Raw genomic sequence first — 21,881 nt, 5'->3', positions numbered from 1 at the left:
ACTGAACGCACGGCAGTAAGGTGCCACGTACCTTCTGCTCATGTGAATATCTCATGATGGTGTTGCAATCTCCTAATTTCACAGCTTCAATTGCATCTTGCCTGCGCTTAGCATCACAGATCCATTTGTTCAGAGCCTGGTACAAATCACGGTAAGTTTTCAGCTGTTTGACTTGTCTTTCTAGATCCCATGATCTAGAAAAAACAAAGAAAAACCATCAATGTGAAAAGTACAGTCTCATTTTTCACAAATTTTCAAATGTTTAAACAATCCCATCTCTTTGTGCTCATTATTACAAGATGTAAAACAACAGCAGCTGCTGAAAGAAGATTTAAGGTCAAAATTTTCAAATTTGTATGCTGAAATTTACATCTAAACCCATCTTTAGGTACCTAAATAACTACTCTTGTTTTCAGAGGTCACTGCAAATTGTGACATCTCAGACCTCTAAAAATCAGACCACTTATTTAGTTGTCCCGTATGGATTTTGCTGCCTAACTGTTGTGTGAGGTTACCATATGAGTGCCTGTCTAATTCCCGCCAAAGTGACTGGAAGAGACTCCTATTAATTTGGGGGTAGGGGGTGTGGTGGAGTGGCAGAGGGAGGAAGCAAGGGTTTGATCAGACCTTAAGTATGACAAGAATCAGGACCACTGATGCAGTTATCTGGATTTACATCAGCATAAGCTTGTTTACTGTAACTGAGAGCAGAATTTGGCCTGAAGTCATCAGTGCTGGAATGAGGAGTGCTTGAAGTGCTACCGCACCCCTTGGCTCGAAGCAGTAATAACAACCCAAATACACTGTTTCCGTCATCAGCACCCCCACTATAAAAATTGTTCTAGCACCACTGCCTGAAGTAACAACTTCAGGGTCTGACTGATATATTAAAAGTGAAATATTATTTAAAAAAAAACTAATTTCCTTTTTTACTCTTCATGCTGTTCATTTTTTTTTTCAATTTACTCAACCTAAACAATGAATACAGATTAATCAGTTTAATCTTTTCTAGTTAGTGTCGTTTTCTGTCTCACACACACTTGCACAGTGTTGCAGTGTTCAAGTGGCAAAACACTATTCAGGAATGTTTTAAATCCAAACAAACAATCAATCAACTATTTTCAGTGACATTAAAAAAAATCCTAAAAATATTTATTTCCATATTAGCTTATACAAATCTTTCCCTTCCCCCAACAAAACTCTACATTTTGAACCTTTCCTACCCAACAGTGTCCTTTGAAGTGTGCTTAGCCTCTTTTTTTTTTACAGTTCTCCCATTGCCAAAAAACCAAGCTCTATGCAGAGAAGACCAAAATTACCAGAATGCTGGTTACATTAGCTCATTGTTTTCCTTCTAGCTACAACCTGATGATTATCACAACATCAAAAAAAATGGTGGGGGAAGGACAGGGGGGGTGAGGGAGAAGACAACTATTAGGAAATATAGACAAACCTGTGGTCTATCTGTTTCTCTACCCTGTGCCAACGGTCTATTAGCTGGTTGACTTTGTCAGTATACTTCCCAAGGTCCAAATCATAGAGAACATAAGCCTGGCTAGACTGCGAGTGGATTTGCATCACTTTCTGCAGCTCAGATTCCAGGGCGTTCAGCAATGACTTTTTCTGGTTTAGGTCTACTTTCATTTTCTGGATGTGAGAGAAAACAATTAAACATTTAGTTCCCCACCAGGTCTTGACCTTCTATAGTATGTATAGTGTGTTATTAGGGTTGGTTTAGCATTTTGGCCCTGATTCAGCAAAGCTCTGAACCATAGGGATGTCAACAGGACTTCAGTATGTGCGTGAAATTAAGCATGCACATAAGTGATTTCTTGAATTGAGCTCTCGTCTGTGACTACCATCTCAGCTCTTTTAAATGGTAAAGGGTGGATTTTAAACATAAAAAGGTCTGGCCTGCTCTTCCAGTTGCTCTACACCCAAGTCTCATTAATCTGTACATGGAACAGCTACAGGATCAGGCCACAATACTGTCAAATACTTTTTATCTAACTGTATTTAAAAAAAAAAATCTTTGCGGATCTTTAAACAATGACAAGACTTTTTTCTTTAGATTCCCTGTTACTCAGGGAACCACAGGAGTCCCCTCTCATCCCCACGCAAGGTTCATTCCTGAAGGTCACCAGGAATCTAAAATATAATTTCAGTATGAAAAATGTCCCTAACAGTTACAGATCCATATATATTCATAATCTCTAGCTATAAAAGCATTTAATCGAACCCTATTTTCTGTCAAAGTTGATGATACCTATTCATGTAGGGTCCAACCCTGCAGTTGAGGGATTGCATGTGCCTACTCTCAGTGGAAGAACTGAGGTAAGCTCTGTCGTAGGACCAGGTCACTGGCTAACACAACACTATGATTTAACTAGTCATATCTGAGATGTCAGGAAAGCTGAAATATCACCGGTGAAGCTTTCTAAACACTAGAAGGCCAGATCCTCAGCTGGCGTAAATCAGCATAGTTCCACTGAAAATCAACAGAGATATGCCGATTTACACCAGCTGAGGATCTCTCCCCTCCCGCATCTTTGGAATGTCAGGAACTACAGCACGACAGCAGGCATTTAACCTCTCACCTTCAGACAGGCTCGGTAAGCCTCCACTTTATCAAGGTCCAAAGAAACTGTTTCCTCTTCGGTGAGTCTGACTTCAAAAACTTTGATCACATCTTCTGCTTGTAGAATAACCTGGAGCAGTGATCTTAGTGCATTCAAACTGCAATAAACAATGTGACCCAAAATAAATCCATAAATCCAGGAAAATGATGCGGTTTGGTTTTACAGGAACAGAGTTTAAGGCCAGAAGGGACCACCAGATCATCTGTCTGACCTGCTAGACTTCACAGGCCACCAGCATCACCCAGCATCCACACACTAAACCCACTATAATTTCACTGTATCTTACTAGTCAAAAGGGGGAGTCTGACAAAGAAAACCCTGCTACATCAGACTCTTCGGAAACAGCGATGAAAGTCCACATAGGTGTATGGGCCAACCCATATGGGCCACTCTGCAGGATCAAGGCCTAGAATATTAATTCTAGGAAGTGTTTTGTTACATGTTCATATGAAAGGCCCTACATAAAATAATGTTTTTTACTGAAAACAAAAGCAGATTTCTGGACTAATGGAATCTAAGGGAGTTATGGGACTAGTTAAGAGAAAGGAAAATGTTTAAAGTTCATGATTTGTTGTTATAACTTTTATTTTCTTACCTGTCTAAGTAGCCAGCAGACACACCATTAATATTTTCCAGTCTCTGAAACAAGTTAGTTATCTCCAACTGCAAATAGACATACTTTTCAGAGCCTCTGAAGTTGGGCAGCAGGTCCTTATGCTTGTTGAGGGTGTCGGCCATTGTTTGTGAATCATTCTGTATACCCTGATATATGAGAGAGAGAGAGAGAGAGAGAGAGAGAGAGATGTCCGTTTTATATTACAGATACATTTCTCGTGGCTAGATGAACATTCTGCATTGTATACGCCACTAATCTTCCCTCCAAAATATTTCACTGAGGACTAAAGTAGTGTCCTCAACCTGCATTAATAATATTCACCTATTACCTCTAGGCACAGCTCTACTCATTTTCATGCACAAGCACAAAAAGTGTAGAACCACTGGCCACTCCTCCCCCAAGCCCCTCCTGCTCTACGCTGAGCTACACAGAGTTCAGCTCTACAGGGACCACCACCAAACAGTGTCTGCTTCAGCACTGCCCAGCCCCCTACAGCAGCACTGCCATAGTCCTGTTTTTCTGGAGGCCTCTGCAGCCTCCATGTCCCTGGGGGATTTCAACCTTGAAAAAATGAGTCAGTTCAGAAAAAGAAAACCAGCTTCTTTTCTTACCACTTTCTGAGCCACTGAGGTATCTTGCAGAAAGGGGACACTGAAGTACAGTCTAATACAATTAACTGAAGCTGGTCATGTTTTTAATCATTACACAATGGGCCCAATTCAGGCTATGAACAGGCACATGCCCAAAACGTCATGGTCAGAAGGGGAACTGCCAGGTGTCACTTTTCTAATCCATTCCCCCGTTCACAGTTCGTAGCCCTTAGGTCTGCTGCAGCCAAAGCAATGGAAGGAAAATTCAGGGACTAGAGCGTCCAGTCTGTATTTCACACAAAAGATGTTAATATTGCTTTCGCAGGTGTGCAAAACGTGAACCCATGTCCACACTACAAGCCGAGGGGCCCGCATCTAGTTCAATGGAGTTTGCTTCTAAAATCAGATTGTTGTCTCTTTCTGTTTAATCCCTCAAGGGAAGAATGAAAATCCAATCCATAAAACTACAGGTAGTTTCCACTTGAAAAATGTCTTCTCTTAATTACACTCACAAACACCCACAGAAAAGAACAGGATTTAGCTATTTCCTAGCTGATCTGGAATGCAATACAGCAGAGTCTGCTGGAAATGTTCACACTCAGACTGAAAGGCTCCGGGAAAAACATCTACACGTACCTCTAACTCATTTATTTTGACTGAAAAATTGTGGGACGCCCCCTGATCCACTCTGAGTGGGGTTCGTTGCACCATACGCATCTCACAGATTTCTATTTGCCGACGAAGTTTCTGGAGTTCTGTCAGCAGCCAGGCCTCCTGCTTCTCAAGTTCCCGGTTTCTTTCATTAATTAGAACTTGTTTTGATGCATCCAACTGAGTTACTTCAGTTGTTACCACTGTAGAACACATTAGGAGATAACCATAGGAAACCTGTCAAAGAGCTAACATGCAAAGTCACAGCAATAACAATTTCATTTGGCTTGTGGAATTAAGATCCCAAACTTTCATTTGTTCTTATGCTGCTGTTATAGAACAAACAAAAAATCAGGTGCCACAAAGAAAAGGCTATATTAAAAAAATGCAATAATGAGGTTTTACTTTATGATCACTGTAAATACACAATATGGGCTAACTTCTGCTCTCATCTGTGCTGGTGCAAACCCACAGCATCTCCACTGATTTTGCTGGGATAAGTTCAGATTCACACCAGTGTAACTGAGAACACAATTTGTTCCTATGGGAAAACTACTGCACATCCAATTTTGTTTCTTGGGAGAAGTAATAAAGGTTCTTAGGCACACATCTTAAGAAGATTTTCTTAATTACTCTTGTGCCTGTAGTGGCCCAATCCAGTGCCCAGAGAAGTCAAAAGGAGTCTTTTTATTGATTTTAAATGACACTGGATCAAGCCTAGCCAAAGAGAGCTTAAACAAATACTTTCATGAAAAAAAAAAAACCCACAATCCAGACAACAAACCTTGCTGCTGTTGCTGAGGCCGTTGTTGACATGGCAGTTGTATAACCAAGGTTTGATAGTGCTTCTGAGCATCAGTGAACTGAGTCTGGATTTTCCGTTTGTCATCATCACCAAACATCTCTGAGCCTTGACTGTTCCTAAGGAATTCTTGGTAATGGATCTCCAGATCAGTTATGATTCTCTGATAATCTTCTGTACGCATTGTTTTCAGCTAAAACAAAGATGCAGAAATTGTTAAAAATGGAACAACTGGAGCAGGCTAATGATAAGTTAATCACCAGGAAACATATTAGCCTAACTGCTATGAAACAATAGAGGATGAACACTTTAGAACAAAGTTTCCCAGCCTGTCTATAACTGAAAGTGAGTGCTCTGTACAGCAGATACATTTACTCTCTGGCTGCTGAAGTTCGGTGGTAACTGGATGGGTCTGCTGTTCACATCTCAGCACCTATCAGTACCAGCAGTATATAATGAAACGGGGGCTATGAAAGGACCCAAAAGGCAAACTTTCCCACTTGCTAATCTTCCAGTACATCATGCCACAGTCAAACAGGAATGTGTTTTGCTTCTCCATTAATAGAATGAAAGGTTTTATGTATCTATAGTCCCTTGCACAACAAAGTCATGAAGTCTAACACAGTGGTTCTAGGCATGACTTACATGTGACATCAGTGCCAGTACAGTATGTGTGGTCAGTGGCAATACTAGTACTTCAGGCTTTTGGTGACTCATTTTCTGAGCTTTGATCCACTTCAGTGATGAATTGCTGTTCTGGACCCCAGTTCATTCCCACTGTTCTCCTACCATATGAATGTGTAGAGCCCTACAAATCCATGGCTATCTGCTTTATATCCAAGAATATCTGCATTTGGGCATGTATTGTTTACCATCTTGGCGGTTCATGAATCGGATGTGGATCCACATTTTTGTATTCCGGCAAGACTCTAACTAATATGCATGCTGTAACCTGAGATAGAGTTTAGGCTGTTCTAAATCACAGTACTGGGAGTTTAGAGCACCCCACATTCTACCGTGTGTTAGAGAGACAACTGAATGGGACACAGTTAGCATTGCCTTGTATAGCTAGAAGTCTAGTCAACTGGCACAGCTGTATGAAAAAGGCGGAGCTCCACAGTCCATCATCGCGAAGGTCAATTAAATACCCACCTTAGCAATAGTCATAGCCTTGATTTTCTCAATGTCAATCATGCAATAGTGCCAGGACACCAGACTCTTCATGTTGATGTATAGCTGGTTCCACAGAGCCAGAATAGCTTCATAGTACTGCTCAATCCTGAGATGGGAAAAGAGGTTTCACAATCAGTTACAACTTTTAAGTCTCCTGCCCATCGCAGAAACATTAGTTTGAGAAACTCCAGCCAGTCTGTCTAGCTGCGTGCTGAGACTGGCCTGTAACTAGAAATGTTCTCTGTTGTCAATTAGCTTTTGCTTATTTTTAAACTAGAAAATACAGTACAAATTAATTTGCAGGTAGTATTTAAAGTTCTACAGTGTATTTTAATCATGAGGACATGTGAAGCTACTAGTGAAAAGGGAGAAGGCTTTTACACATGACGAAGAAGTAAAAAAAAAAGGGGCACAATCCCTTCCCCACCTCCCATGCAGGCCACATTAAAGTGATGTTAGAAGTGTGACACAAACAGCAAGAGCCACAAAAATTTTTGGCTGAAGATGATTCAGACTCTCCAGGCCAGATCCACAACTGCAATCCAGGAGTACTCAGTGTGGCTGTCAGAGGGGAAGTTCCCAGTCCTACAGCTGCTTCAGACCAGGCCAATCCCTGGCACAAGTTAGAGTAACCTGTGGTCTGCTCTAATCTGTGTCAATTGTCAATGGCTCCAAGGCAGCTGAGATCATTAGGGGGCAGGGATGCAACCAGACAACATTTCTTTTTCAATTTGATTTTAAAATATTCTTAGTATGCACCAAGTTCATCCATGGGGTGAATTTCTACAAATAAGGGGCCTGATCCTTTACTCCTGTGCCTGATTAGACTCAAGTTATAAAAAAGGGCTTTTAAAGCAGACGCTTCCCAAACCTAGGCAAAATATTCAGAACCTTGTCAGTAACTCACTTAGTAGCAAGATCCACAGCTAATGGATTAGGAGGAGGAATAATAAGACTGACAGATGGCACCAGCATATCTACTCCTCCTGGCCCAGTCACAAGCCATTTGCTGCGTTCGGTGTTGTCCTTCAGTATGCATTCATCTCCTTTGCGGACGGTTTTCTGTAAGTAAAGCAGGAGAATTATTTTTAAAAACATTCTTCTTAAGCAAAATATGGTTTTCTAGGCAAGATGGACAGACCATTAACCCAGGGGGAGGAGGGGGTGTGTGTCTGTGGCTTTAACCCACTTCCTATGGTGGCGTATGGAGGCCCAGTGCCTCACTGGCATTTCCCAAAGCACCGTGCTTGTGGGTCATAATTACCTAGATCCACCATCTATGTCTGCCAGGAACTCCTGCAGCCCTGAGGCTGCAGTCATGGCCACAATGCATCTCCACTGCCCTCGCCTATCCAGAAAGGGAAGATTCCTTCCTCTATTTGCCCTCAAAAAACTTCCCAGTGTACAGCTCAATTACTCAGGCACTGTGCAGTCATGAATACAGGTCTAGGGCCACTCCATCATGTCCTTCCTCACCAGCCAATACAGGGCTGGTGTGGAGATCCTTTCCACAGCATGCAAGGCTGTTCAGGCACCCCTCAATGGCTGCTCCACCTGCAGTCCCCACCATCAGCTCCTATCCAGCATCTGAGTGGTGTGAAGAACCTTGCTTGGCCCTCTGATCCACAGAGGAACTTTACATTTGCATGTGTAAATATCTGCTCCAGAACAAATTGTGAATTCATCCAATCAGAGGACAGAAACAAAAGCATGCAATCTGACTAATAACTAAATGACACAGCACAATTACGAATATTTGAGCAAACTATTCAGAAAGATTCAAATCAATTCAAAACATTCAAATCTTGACAAATAGAGGATTAAAGGTTACATTTGTCAGACCAGTGATTCATTGGCAATTATTTGGTCAGCTCTACTTTTTATAGTGTTCATTCTCAATCAGTAATGAGTACTCTACCAGATCCTGTTTGTAGTCACACAGGGCCTTGAGGATAATGGGCCTGTTACTCCTGTAGTCTGGGTTACGAGGCTTCAACTGCACAATCTTCCTGGACTTATTCACCAAGTTCTGCACTTGCCTCTTGTATTCCAGAATTTTCTCTCGTTCATTCTGGAAAGGTAAATTGTATTTTAACACTTCATTTAAAAAAAGAAACAATATTCACGTCACACATCTGTATTAATGTCACAATGGCCCACATCTGGCTCTCCCCGAAGACAGTGGCAAAACTTATATTGACCTCAATGGGACCAGGATATGATCTCTGAAAACACTGTAGGTTTTTTTTGTTATTTTTTTAAAGGCTGTAAGTGAATTAAAGTATTTCTACAGCTCTACCACCTACTGAGGCATCCCATAGTATTTTATCTGGATCTATGACTTATTTAAAGTGAAGTGCAAAAGCATGGGGCCAAATGAAAAGAGCCTAACGCACTATGCGTGCTCTCAGAATCAAACACCACCACCTAGAATCTTCTTGTTCAGGCAAGCTCCCACTAAAATCATCGGCTGTTTTCTCTGAATCAGGAGTAAGTCAGGACTATATGACCAGCTCCTGATGAACAAACATTTAAGTCAAATATAGCTTCAGGTCTTAAGATTTGCCAGGGAGACTACTACAATATAAAAGTATGTATTAGATCCTTTATTAAGCATACTATACTTTTTTTGGAGGGAAAGATAGAGAATCTGTTTTGGTGCCTACAGATTCATCTGATGTCTGTTCTCTCTATTTTCTAGCACCCTTTACACCTGGGAATGAGCTGGGCCCACACTATATAACATAACACAATGTTCAGCAAAGTTGCTTATGAAGAGTTGAAATACAAACTCAAATGATGCGGACCCACGTGTGAGACATCACAAGAAAGATCCATCAATGTAGTGTCATTCTGTCTTATACTCTAGAGCAGGGGTCGGCAACCTTTCAGAAGTGGTATGCTGAGTCTTCATTTATTCACTCTAATTTAAGGCTTTGCGTGCCAGTAATACATTTTAACATTTTTAGAAGGTCTCTTTCTATAAGTCTATAATATATAACTAAACTATTGTATGTAAAGTAAAACATTTTGAAAACTTTGTTAAGAAGTGTCATTTAAAATTAAATTAAAATGTTGATTGCTCAGCTCGCTGCCAGCCTGGGGTTCTGTTCACCTAGACTGGGAGCAGGCAGAGCAGGGCCTGCGGCCGGGACCCCAGACCTGGGTGGGGGGGTTTCAAGGATCAGGGCAGAGGGCTGGGGGAGGGGGTTCAGGGCAGAAGGCTGTGGTAGGGGAGGTCAAGGTCAGGGCAGAGGGCTGGATGTGTGGGGGGTTAAGGGTCAGGACAGAGGGCTGGGTGTGTGGGGGATGCAGGGCAGAAGGCTGGATGTGGGGGGGGTTCAGAGCAGAGGGCTGGATGTGGGGGGGGTGGGGGGTGCAGGGCAGAAAGCCGAGTATGTAGGGGGGGGTCAGGGCAGAAGGTTGGAGTGCTCCGCTCGTAGGGGTGCTCCCAGCCCTTTGCCTGAGCGGCTCAGGGCAGGGGGCTGGAAGGGATATGCCTGTTCCCCTCCTTTCCCCAAGGCTCCGTCCCTACCTCTCTCTGTCTCCTCTAGGGAACTGCCTGCACGCTGTTGCTCTTCCCACCACCCCCTTGCTAAGGCCAGCAGCTAATTGGCGCAGGGAAGGAGAGGAGGAAGGGCAGGAAAGCAGCATGCTGGGGGGAAGAAGCGAAGGAGGGGGGAAGCTTGGCTGCCGCAGAACCAAGCTTCTGCCTCCTGCCCCCGCAGGGGAGAGCGGTGGGCGGGGGGTCTGAGGGCCAGGACTGCAGCAGGCAGCTGCGTGCCGCTCAAAAATCGGCTCGCGTGCCATGTTTGGCACCTGTGCCACAGGTTGTCGACCCCTGCTCTAGAGTACTGCATGCATTAGTACACAAAATGGGCCCAATCCTGCTTCCACTGACATCGATGAGAGTTTTGCTATTGATTTCAATTGGAGCAGGCCCATAATTTGTTAATGAAATTTGCAAGGTGTGACAGTACCTCAAGTTCTTTGATCTGTTCCAGTAGGCTTTGGAGTGACATGTTCTTATCACATATGTACTTCTTTCTGATGGAGTCCTGTAGGTTCTTCAGGTAGTTTTCAGTGGATTGAGCCTCTTCAAAAAACTACAAAGAAGGATTGTAATTTCAGTTACACAGAACTCTCAAAAAATACTCCTTTAAAAAGCGATGGGTATTTTCACAAGTAAAATGAATTAGAATCATTATCCAACATGAGAATCCCAATTTACATTATGGAGAAGTGCAGTGTATAAAACAAATAATGTTACTGGGTATTGATACCTAAATATATGAATTTATGAAGATTTGGACATAGGAAAAATGGCTTTCAGGTACCTAGAGATGAAGTTCATGCTTTTAATCAACTACAGAAGTAAGGGAAATGCCAACTTCCTATGAATTGTTGGTCAGATCAATAGGCCAAATTCTGCAGTTCTTACCTGAGCAAAACTCACACTGAAATCATACTGAATTTTACTCCAGGAAGGGCTAGAGAACATGGTCTTACGTTACTCAAAATAATCTAATTGAGTTTTTGAAATGAGACATTTTCAAAAAACGTTATACAAAGCTTGAAGAATAAATAAAGAGAAATAAAATCTCTGATACACAAAGATCATGTCTCCCATGTTTAAGAAGGATGAATTCAAACTGGAACAGGTACAGAGAAGAGCTACTAGGATGATCCGAGAATGGAAAACCTGTCTTATGAAAGGAGACTCAAAGAGCTTGGCTTGTTTAGCCTAACCAAAAGAAGGCTGAGGGGAGATATGATTGCTCTTTATAAATATATCAGAGGGATAAATATCAGGGAGGGAGAGGAATTATTTAGGCTTAGTACCAATGTGAACACAAGAACAAATGGATATAAACTGGCCCCTAGGAAGTTTAGACTTGAAATTAGATGAAGGTTTCTAACCATTAGAGGAGTGAAGTTCTGGAACAGCCTTCCGAGGGGAGTAGTGGGGGCAAAAGACATATCTGGCTTCAAGACTAAGCTTGATAAGTTTATGGAGGGGATGGTAGGACGAGACAGCCTAATTCTGGCAATTAATTGATCTTTGATTATTAGCAGATAAATATGCCTAGTGGTCTGTGATGGGATGTTAGATGGGTTAGATCTGAGTTACTACAGAGAATTCTTTCCTGGGTGCTGGCTGGTGAGTCTTGCCCACATGCTCAGGGTTTAACTGATTGCCATATTTGGGGTCAGGAAGGAATTTTCCTCCAGGGCAGATTGGCAGAGGCCCTGGAGGTTTTTTGCCTTCCTCTGTAGTGTGGGGCATGGGTCACTTGCTGAAGGATTCTCTGCATCTTGAGGCCTTTAAACCACAATTTGAGGACTTCAATAACTCAGACATAGGATAGGGGCTTGTTATAGAAGTGGGTGGGTGAGATTCTGTGGCTTGCATTGTGCAGGAGATCAGACTAGATGATCATAATGGTCTCTTCTGACCTTAAAGTCTATGAGCATTATTACTGCAAACACCAGAACTCACCTGAAAGTATGCTGCGTTCTCCTTCAGATGAACATCAATACATTTGGTGATCTGAAGAATCCAGCTCCACTGAGTTTGCAGTGTGTCCATGTATGCCTACAAAAATTAATTTAAGAAAAGAACATGATTCATTGCACCGATCTTCCACCTCACCTCAGCCTAGAACATGATTCTTTCCCTTTAAGCTACCTACAAAGGCAGGGTCTGCTACTGCAAATACATGCAACCGTGAGTGACTTGACTCATGCAAATAATTCCACTTTTCAACAAGGCAGCAACTGACCAGCTAACTGACTGTGTAAAGTCAATATTCACCATTTCCTCTCTATAAAGGACTGCTTACTTCATGCATTTGATAATCAGAAAAATAAAGGAAAATCTTTTTTTCCCCAGTAACTTTTCAGTTACAGTGTTCTTAGGTGTTACTTGTAACTGTAGTAGTTCTAATGTTTTCAGACAGAAATGTTATTTTCAAATTGATGGAGTCTCTTTAAATGTTAGATAAGACAAAACAATGTATTCCAATCTGTGAAAAAACAAAATTTCCTGGCCTACCTACTGAGATTTACATTCTAGATTTCAGTTGGAGAAAGTGCTTACAGTCAGATTAAACGATCCCTCAATGAGAGGTGTGGCTACCTTCAAAACCTGGGCAGCTAAACAATTAGAGCAACAAGAATGAGATGCCTAGCTACAATTAACTATGTCTCATATAAATCAATCCACGTGAGATGAAGGAATTCAGGATACATCTAAATATTGCCTTAAGACCAACCATGAATTTTCTAAACACACACACACACACACTCTCATTCTCTCTCCCCCTGCCCCTCTTTAGGAAAGCAATCAGTTTTGCCAACAAACGGGTCTCCCCGGAGCTGCCATACAAATATGGAATTTAATTTACAGACCTTCCACTTCACTGGTAATTTCACTCACAGAAGAGCTATGGGATTGGGTTTAATCCCAGACAGCCTAACCTACCTCAATTTTGTCAGAAGCAGGGTGCTGATTGAGCACTAGTTGGTCACTTTCTTGCTTAAGTTTGTTGAGGTCTTTTTCTTTAAGTTCCAACTGGCTCATGCGTTTCTGTGAATTCAAAGCACAGCATTAAACAACACTTCACAGGCAAATTAACAATCACATGTCCTTATCTTGTTTAATAAGAGTTTCCCCAAAAAAGGTTAAAGGCTGAAAAAGTACTGCAGAAAACTACTAGCATATAAAAATTAAATTATATGTAATGTATTCAAAGTGATATATTAATATAGTCCATTAAAAAAAAAAACCTGTTAAAAGAACAACCTCTCCAGTGCTACTCCTGGGGATGTACAGCTCTGCACTGCTCCCTCTGCAGTACAACAAAGCCACCCTCTAGCTCGTACTGTCTATGTGCAGTGATCAAAGGAAAATTTGCAGCACCTTGCAAAATCTAACGTAACATGACTAAAAAAGTATCTGCTCAGGACTGTAAACTTTGTTTTCTTCTCTAAATGAATGTGGTGCTTGGGAAAGAAAGCTTGCATTGTAGCTGCCTGCGTCCTTCACTGTCTAGCTGTCTAAATGCAGCATCTTTCCAACACTACCTGTGTGCCAAGAGACAATCAATAGAGGTGAGACAGAAGTTTCTTCTCTATGTCCATGTGATCGTTGGTCTCTGCACAGTTTGCCAACAGAAGTGCTAATGGAAATAGTGGCTATCAGTCCACAAGGAACTGGCCTGGGGTCACCAAGCCATATCACAAAGGGCACCAGAGAGTCACAGATTTTAAAGCCAGAAAAGACCATTATGGCTATCCAGTCTGACAGGGTATAGAATATCTACCAGCGATTCCTGCAGCAAGCCCATGACTTCTAGTTTAGCTAGAGCCTATCTTTAGAAAGGCATCCAATCCTGATTCAAATACCCGACACAGGTAGATACAAACTAGCAACCTGGAAAGTGAAGGAATTCAGACAGTACCAGTCTCCTGAGCAGTGCAGTGCCCCCATCATCAGCATTTATTATGAAAGTCCACAGGGAGGTTGTTTTTGGCTCTAACTTACAGAAAAGGCCTCCTGCTTCCTGGCAATATCTGTGTTCCTGTCACTCCAGTCATACAGAAGCTCCTCTTCCTCACAGTCATTGATCCACATGATCTCTCTGCTAGTGGCTTGGATGAGGTTCTGAAACTGACGCAGTTGATCCATTCTCTCAAAGGAGGATCTCTATAAGGAGAAAAACAATAAAACAAAAAGGTAAAAAAAAATCAGAATCACAAAATACACCTTCTTTTAAAATTAATACAAAAAAAATGTTGCAAGACAACTGTTGAAAATAGACAAAGTGTCTGGATTTATGAAGTAGTGGGATCCAGAAGTCATCAGCCTCTGAAAACATTCGGTTCAAGCATAAATAGAACTGCATGACTCAGTATTTGTATGTGTTCTGTTGAGTGAGTTTGGGGTGTTAAAGAGGTGCATCTATTTACTTTCAAAAGGAGGAAATAGTTCAAGAAAGTCTCACTGATCTAAAGAGAAACACAATGTGCGATTGTTATTGGTACAACCATTAGCAGAGCCCAGCAAGGGACAAATCTGCTGTAGATCAGAGAGTAGTGAACTTCAGGAACCACTGCAGCAAATAGTAGGGAGTGAATTTCAGAGGCAAGAAAGATACCAAAAATAAAAATAAAAGGGAGACTAAAAATGAAGGAGCCGGTTTTCCTGCTGCCCCTGCTAAGTCCCAATACAGCTAGTGGGAGTTATGTTCATATGCCAACAGCAGAACAGACCCCTGGAAGTGGACTGCAGGTCAACAAGACGCATAAAAGAATACGGCACAAAAGTGTGAATTAGACACTGTCGGTATCTATGTTTTAAAATCCAACCTGCTTCTTAAAACAGTAAGGGGTGAAATTCACCCCTGTGCAGATTGGGCTGAAGTGGGACTGACAAGGTGCACAAGCTGTGTGCTGGGTCTCTGCACAGGAGGCTATTTTATCCTTACTGTATCAACTGTAAGCAATTAAATCAAACAGAGCACACATTCCAATCACGTCAGAGGTAAACAAATGTTGTGCTTACCAGCAGGGTTTCATATTCTTCTTCTAGCTGATGAACTGCAGCCTTCTCACGCTGAAACAAAGACAATAATTATTTACTGTGCTTTGCATACTGACAAACCTAGCGATGAGAGAACTGTGCATACTCTAGGATGCTTACATACTATAGCGATGGGTGCCACAGACAATCCTAAAACAGATCGCTATTAGGGCTGAATGAAATCACACTCTCTCATGAATTGACATCAGATAGACTCAGTTGTCCGCTCATATTTCTGTTGTGATCCAATTAACTTAGACGCAGACTGCACACTTGGGAAAAGCCTTCCGCAAGGGGTGGCGCAGAGCTCCAGCACCCCTTGGGCAGCACCAGGACAGTCTGACCATGCGTTGGATGAGCAATCTCCCTACTGCTGCTTGGTACGCACATAATCTCTGCAATTCACTGAACTGCTCCTGAAAGTGGGTGTCCTGTGCAATTACATGGAACTGACACATTTTTAGAACTAGTGGATGGCCTTACAATTTCCACAACACTATGTCTACACACCTCACCACTGGCAGCAGCATGTAGGGTATGTCTAGCTACATGCTGCAATGAAAAGCAAGTTGCATCCACGCTGCAGCGTGTAGCTATACACATCAGTGAAAGGTACTGGCACTGGGGAGGTAGCGGGGGAAAGCTAGGCAGCATCCAGTAACAGGACAAGGCTCTAGTAGTAAGGAGGTAGTGGGGCACTACATTGCTAAAAATAGCAGTGTAGATGGGGGCGGAATTGCTTGGGTGTATAAATAGCTGTGCAGGGTACATACCCAAAGGTGCAGGTGTGTCCTTCTTTACCTCGCAATCAATGCTGCTATTTACATCCATGCTAGGGAAGAGTGCAGTGTATGTACTCTACACACCACTGTAAAGAGTGTGCACTGTAGACATATACCCAGAGAGAGCATGGTCTAGTGGTCTGAGCATGGAGCTGGAAGTTCTTGGTTTTAATCTCAGGTCTGCCTCTGACTCCTTGCATAACGTCAGGTAAATCACTTAGGGCTAGATTGTGCCCCTTCTTACTTGTCCAAGCAGGGGTGTAAAAAGGATTATGCGCCTCCACCTCCTTCTGCTTGGCCAAGACAGACATACTTAGGTCTTGGCTCCAGGTCTGTAGCACACAGCCTTTGAGCTCCCATGTGACCAAGTGCATGGGAAAGGAATAAAGAAGGGTGGAGCTTTGACTCCCCCATTCCTCCCACTTGCTGGCCAAGTACCAGGGGGATGCAAGCAGCACCTTTTAAAGGCCTGGCCCATTCCCCACCCTAGAACCAAAGGGGAACAGGGAAGGTGTCATGCCTCAGAGAGGTCAGACAAAATACCTGCCTGGTCTGCTCCTGGGGTGGAGCTGCCTTCACAGCACCCCTTGCTCAGGGCTGAATTTACAGGGCACAATCTAGCCCTTAATCTCTGTGTATCAGACTCCCCTAGCCATAAAATAGGAACAACCACCTATCCCCTGAAGAGTTGTGAGGATTCATTTGTTAAGATTCGTACAAAATTATGAAATTCCACATCATTGCTCGATATTATCATTATTTTCATGGAAATATTGGAAAAAGAAGGGAACAGCAAAGAGGGCAGGATGGATTACAAGCATCTGGGCCTAAAGCTGCTGCAATCTTGACAGCCAGACCTTTTGACCAGAAGACAACTGGCTATCCTCACTGCTGCACTCATTTTAGCAGCCTGTGGATATGAACTTAGAAGGGAGGAGAAAGTAGATTACCAGATCTGTTTTCACTTTGTCCAGGTGCCAGCGATAGTCCCCGATGGCATTGTGAAATCTCCTGTGGTCATTAATTTGTTGCTCAATAGCTGCTGCGTCAAAACCCCATTTCACTAACTCCATTTCAGACTACAGAAAAAAGGGAAAGCACATGTCTCTTTGTTTGCAATAAGGCACATATTATCCAAAACAAAGCATCAGGGAAACACATACATGGGAAAATCTGTCTCTAGGAGGTAAGGTGTACAGCTGAGCAATGGGAAGCTCAGAATAGGAGTTAAAAAGTTTCCTAAAAGTGAGATCTTTATTAGATGGTGTAACAGGCTCCTAACATAGTGGCTGAGGAATCATCACTTGAGTCACTTAAAATGGGACTAGATAAGGTATATTTTAATCTCTAGTGGGTCTGACCTAAACTGTTCCTTTATGTTCCCCCGTGTAACGTAACTGACATCACAGGAGCTGCTCTGATGTCTCTGGAAACAGAATCTGGCCCTATGACTCTATGAGACTCATGTAGCTTGTGAAAACACACACAGCAAAATTCTACTCTCACAGTTACACATTACATTTCCATCAAAATAAATTACAGTAAGTTACAGACTTCAATAGGGGGCAGCACAGGTATATCTAAGAGCAAAATTTGGACTATATTATTTAGACCAGAATGACTCTGGGACACACTGTTTGTCTGGCCTATTGGTATATGCAGTTGTAGTTGTATTGGTCCCAGAATATTAGAGAGACAAGGTGGGTGAGTTATGTCTTTTATTGGACCAACTTCTGTTGGTGAAAGAGACAAGCTTCTCAGCCACACAGAGCTCTTTTTCGGGTCTGGGAAAGGTACTCTTAGTTCCACTTCATGTTTGCTGTGACACTAGTCGTTTAGTATAAGCAGTTAGCACATATGGTAAGGGACCATTCAAGACAGAGTGGCTTATTGATAGAGCTCTGCCAAATTCACAGTTCATTTTGGTCAATTTCACGGTCACAGGATTTAAAAAATCATAAATTTCATTATTTCAGCTATTTAAATCTGAAAATTCATGGTGTAATTGTAGGGGTCCTGACCCAAAAAGGAGTTGTGGGGGGAAGGGGGGGTCACAAGATTATTGTAGGGCGGGCGTTGCAGTATTGCTAGCGTTACTTCTGCGCTGCTGCTGACGGCAGCGCTGCTTTCAGAGCTGGGTGGCTGGAGAGCAGTGGCTGCTGGCCAGGAGCCCAGCTCTGAAGGCAGAGCCACTGTCAGCAGCAGCACAGAAGTAAAGATGGCCTAATATGGTATCATCACCCTTACTTCTGCACTGCTGCCTGCAGAGCTGGGCCCTCAGTCAGCAGGCGCCACTCTGGCCACCCAGCTCTGAAGGCAGCAGCACAGAAGTAAGGATGGCATGATATGGTATTGCCACCCTGACTTCTGCACTGCTGCTGGTGGGGTGCTGCCTTTAGAGCTGGGTGCTCGGTCAACAGATGCCACTCTCCATTTGCCCACCTTTGAAGGCAGCACAGAAGCAAGGGTAGCAATACCGTGACTCCCCCTACACACACACACACACACACACACACACACAACCCCCACCACCACTCACACACACCAAACGCCCTTTTGGGTCAGGACCCCCAATTTGAGAAATGCTGGTCTCCTCATGAAATCTGTAAAATATAGGGTAAAAGCACACAAAAGACCAGATTTCACAATCCGTGACGCATTTTTCATGGCTGTGAATTTGGTAGGGCCCTACCAGTTGGTAACATTTCTATTTGGGATGCCTTGCTATGTCAAGGGAAAATCTCTAGAAACGTTCTTAGAAAAAGTGACAATGAATCCGAGCAATAGCTGTCAAGGATCACAATTCCTTGTTTTAATATTTTTAAATATCAAAGTCCATTAAATCCATTATAAGGATGATCAAAATCATTATGCCTCCAACTATAAAAACACAGCCAAATCCTTTTTTTTTTTTATATTTGGCTTCTTCTATATTAGATATGAAGAATTGTTTCCATGCTGATAATTACCAGATATTATCTCAGTCTGAGAAAGAGATTGATATGTATATATGTAGTGTCTGTGCATACACATAGATGCCCAGGCTAATAATTACCTGATATGCTCTTGGGCTGAGAGCATATCAGGTAATTATTAGCCTGAAACCAAATCGCTATGACTCAGCCTTGCAATACAACTACTACTACAATACCTGCTATCCAGAGCCACACCCATGGTTAGGCAGAGCTGGAAAGATTCCAACAAAGGAAGCCATTTTATACAGTCGTCCATCTATAAGTCACACAGGACTTTGACCCTTTTCATTACAGCTAAAGGTCAAAGTGTTTGAAGCAGCAGCAACATTAGATGATTGCCACTGTGTGAATAAGGGGTAGCTGGATTCCAGCTCACTGCCTCTCTATACACCATGGAAATTCAGTTGGGATATTCAGCATCTGATTCTCCTATCAACAAACCACCATGAAAGAAAAATAAAGCAGAGGCAGAAAGCAACAGCTGCTGTGAATGGTTTCCCATGTATCATATTACAAGGGAAAACACTACCTTGGTCCTGGAGCCGGGCTCTACATAATAGATCCTAGACTCCGGGGGAGTGAAATACAGTATGTATTGTGGAGTACAGGGAGCAGGGAAGAGTTCAAAACTAATGTGAACTGTCAAACAAAAAAAGTGCAAAGGGGCCAAATGGTAGCTGCCCCCCACCTAAGTGAGCTAAGGGAACTGGCATGGGGAGTGAATCCTCTTTTTCCTCTAGAGCTTCTATGCAGGATGCAGCCAGAAAGTCTGTGCTCCCTGTGCACAGATAGGCCTGTCTGAATGGGATGTCCCATGTTAAGTACAATGGCTGGTGGGTGATCTCTGGTCTTCACACTGGCTTGTAGCTGAAAGTCCCCCTGTGCAAGATACACCATTTCCTAAACTGTAACAAGGGCTAGCAGTGAGTGTGCTCCTCCTTCAGCATGTTTAGAGGAATCATACCAACTCCTGGCCTCTGCAGGCACAACGCTGGTGCATCTGCACTTCCCCACCCACCCCTACAACATCCTTCAGTTTGTCTACTAGAGCTATGACAGAACCCACAGCACTGGAGAGTGATTGGTATTCACACAGGTGTGAAGGGAGTGTGCAAGGAGCTTATCTTTCCTCATGTGGTTTGCAAAAAAGCCACCTGGTAAATACCGTAAACAGAAGCTAGGAAGATGGGGCTGTAACCGTAAGTATTATCATAAAAGCAGATTAAATAGTTCTTGGTTTTGGAAAAGTAATAGATAGAAATTGAAATTTCAAGGCTGGATTGGTGCAAATTCCAACTGCAGCCATTTTCTCCCACACCTCCCACCAACCAGATAATGGGTGCACTCCAAGGGATTGATCAAATCATAAAAATAGGGTAACCACCTCATAAGCACAGAACCAGACTACTGGGTTATAACAAGTGTCTTCAGCAACTTGTGTACACAGACAAATGTGAATTTTTCACAAGTGGCTGGTGCACGTGAACATTTGTCACATCTGAAATTTTGCTACTTAGGGAAACATTTTTGAAAGCTTAGTCCTCTAACCAGCAATGCTACTTTCCTAGACTAGTGGGATACTAGCTACAGTGTACTGGCCAAAAGGATAAAACCATGGCAGATGATCTTAACTGGGCAGTTGGTAAATATAAATCAAAGGCATAGAGGGCATATGTGAAGGCAAAATGCCAGGCATGTAGGAATAGTGCAAATGCTGAGCACTAATCTAAAATAAATGGCTCATTATTTCTTTGTGTCACAGTCTTTGTTAAACTATCTGAGAGCCACCTTTTCTCCGTTACATAGGGTTCTGGATCCTGTTCATTATTTCAGTGAAAATATATATATATAATGAACTGCAATTAAAAAAAAAAGAAAGAAGAGACAACAAACATTGTCTCACAAGCTTTTTAAAATATGTTCTGATGGTTCCCACACCACCATTGAGTGTGAAGTGATATTAAATGCTGCACCATTTTTGACTACTCTATTTGTGCTTCGGATAGGTTTACCTTCTGCTGCCTCATCCAAGCCAAACATTCACTGGTGATGCGTTTGGTGTACTCATCCCAGCCTGAGCCGCTTTGAGAGGAATAGCAGCCACCACCCTTAGAGCTGGCCCTCCGGACGCGAGGCCCAGTGATGGCTTTATAAAGGGCACGCATTTGCTCTTGAAGCTGAAGAAGCCTGAAAAGGGAAGGGAAATAGTTAGCATGAACCAGGAAAATACCCAAAAGAGATGTAGATAAAGCAATTCACATCTCCTACAGAACAAGTAAGTGTGCAAGAAAACCCCCCAAGTGATCTGACTGAGGAATAGAACCTTGACAAAAATCTCAGGATAGCAACTGAGACAGGAGACTTCATGAGAAGTATAATGCTGCCAGTCCCACCGAGTGGTATTGCCCTGCACAAGCATGAAGGGAACTGGAGTTTAGTTCCATGTTCTGATCGCTTGTTTTTCTGGCAGCAGGAACTGTGAGCATTTCAGAGGCAGCAAATTTGTGTCTGGTGAGGAGGAGAGTCCCTGATATAATTCCTTCCTCATTCTGACTGAATGGGAGTGAGGATGACAGGTTCAGAAGGAAATCCTGCCAATCCTCAAATGAAGGATCATTACCGTAGGTCAAACAGACAAGAGCTACATCCTGTTTGCTAAAGCTCCATACTAAAAATCCCCATGTGGTGTTCACACGCAGCAGTAAGTCTCATATACGTACACGGAAAGTAATTATTTCTGCTGGCCTCTGCTGCAGAAATGCCTGTGTACACAGTACACAAATCTCATGAAAGCTATCTTTTCCGACATCTTAGGTGGCTTGGTTTCCCCCCCAGCTTTATATGCACAAGGTGTGACACAATTCACATGCAGAGAGGAATAAAACAGTATGCACTTTCATATGTGCCAAAGATTCCGCACTATAAGGACAGCATGCTGGACCCGACTCTGATCTCAGTTACAGCATAAAAGCAGGATAATGTCACTGACTTCAGTGAAGTTACTCCAGATTTACACTTTGGTAAACAAGATCACAATCATTTGTCCCATTGCTGATTGGGTTTTTTTTA

General features: G+C 42.7%; 1 protein-coding gene across 3 annotated transcripts in view; it reads right to left on the bottom strand.

The window, feature by feature from the left end:
• DSP (desmoplakin) overlaps positions 1–21,881 on the bottom strand; it is a 50,685-nt gene that overhangs the window by 14,114 nt on the left and 14,690 nt on the right. For all 3 annotated transcript variants that reach the window (XM_050939808.1, XM_050939809.1, XM_050939810.1), the window contains exons 4-19: positions 20,825–20,999; positions 16,788–16,916; positions 15,038–15,088; positions 14,018–14,179; positions 12,956–13,060; positions 11,972–12,067; positions 10,452–10,577; positions 8,390–8,542; positions 7,379–7,533; positions 6,451–6,577; positions 5,281–5,491; positions 4,482–4,699; positions 3,235–3,401; positions 2,598–2,736; positions 1,454–1,647; positions 32–194 (exon numbers count right to left, since the gene is read on the bottom strand). In XM_050939808.1, coding sequence (XP_050795765.1) covers positions 32–194; positions 1,454–1,647; positions 2,598–2,736; positions 3,235–3,401; positions 4,482–4,699; positions 5,281–5,491; positions 6,451–6,577; positions 7,379–7,533; positions 8,390–8,542; positions 10,452–10,577; positions 11,972–12,067; positions 12,956–13,060; positions 14,018–14,179; positions 15,038–15,088; positions 16,788–16,916; positions 20,825–20,999 — 2,371 coding nt within the window. The remainder of the gene's footprint in view (positions 1–31; positions 195–1,453; positions 1,648–2,597; positions 2,737–3,234; positions 3,402–4,481; positions 4,700–5,280; positions 5,492–6,450; positions 6,578–7,378; positions 7,534–8,389; positions 8,543–10,451; positions 10,578–11,971; positions 12,068–12,955; positions 13,061–14,017; positions 14,180–15,037; positions 15,089–16,787; positions 16,917–20,824; positions 21,000–21,881) is intronic.

This window comes from Gopherus flavomarginatus, chromosome 2, assembly GCF_025201925.1.
Source record: "Gopherus flavomarginatus isolate rGopFla2 chromosome 2, rGopFla2.mat.asm, whole genome shotgun sequence".
Classification (NCBI taxonomy): Eukaryota; Metazoa; Chordata; order Testudines; family Testudinidae; genus Gopherus; species Gopherus flavomarginatus.
The sequence above is the reverse complement of the archived record's forward strand: the minus strand, read 5'-3'. Positions and strand labels throughout refer to the sequence as shown.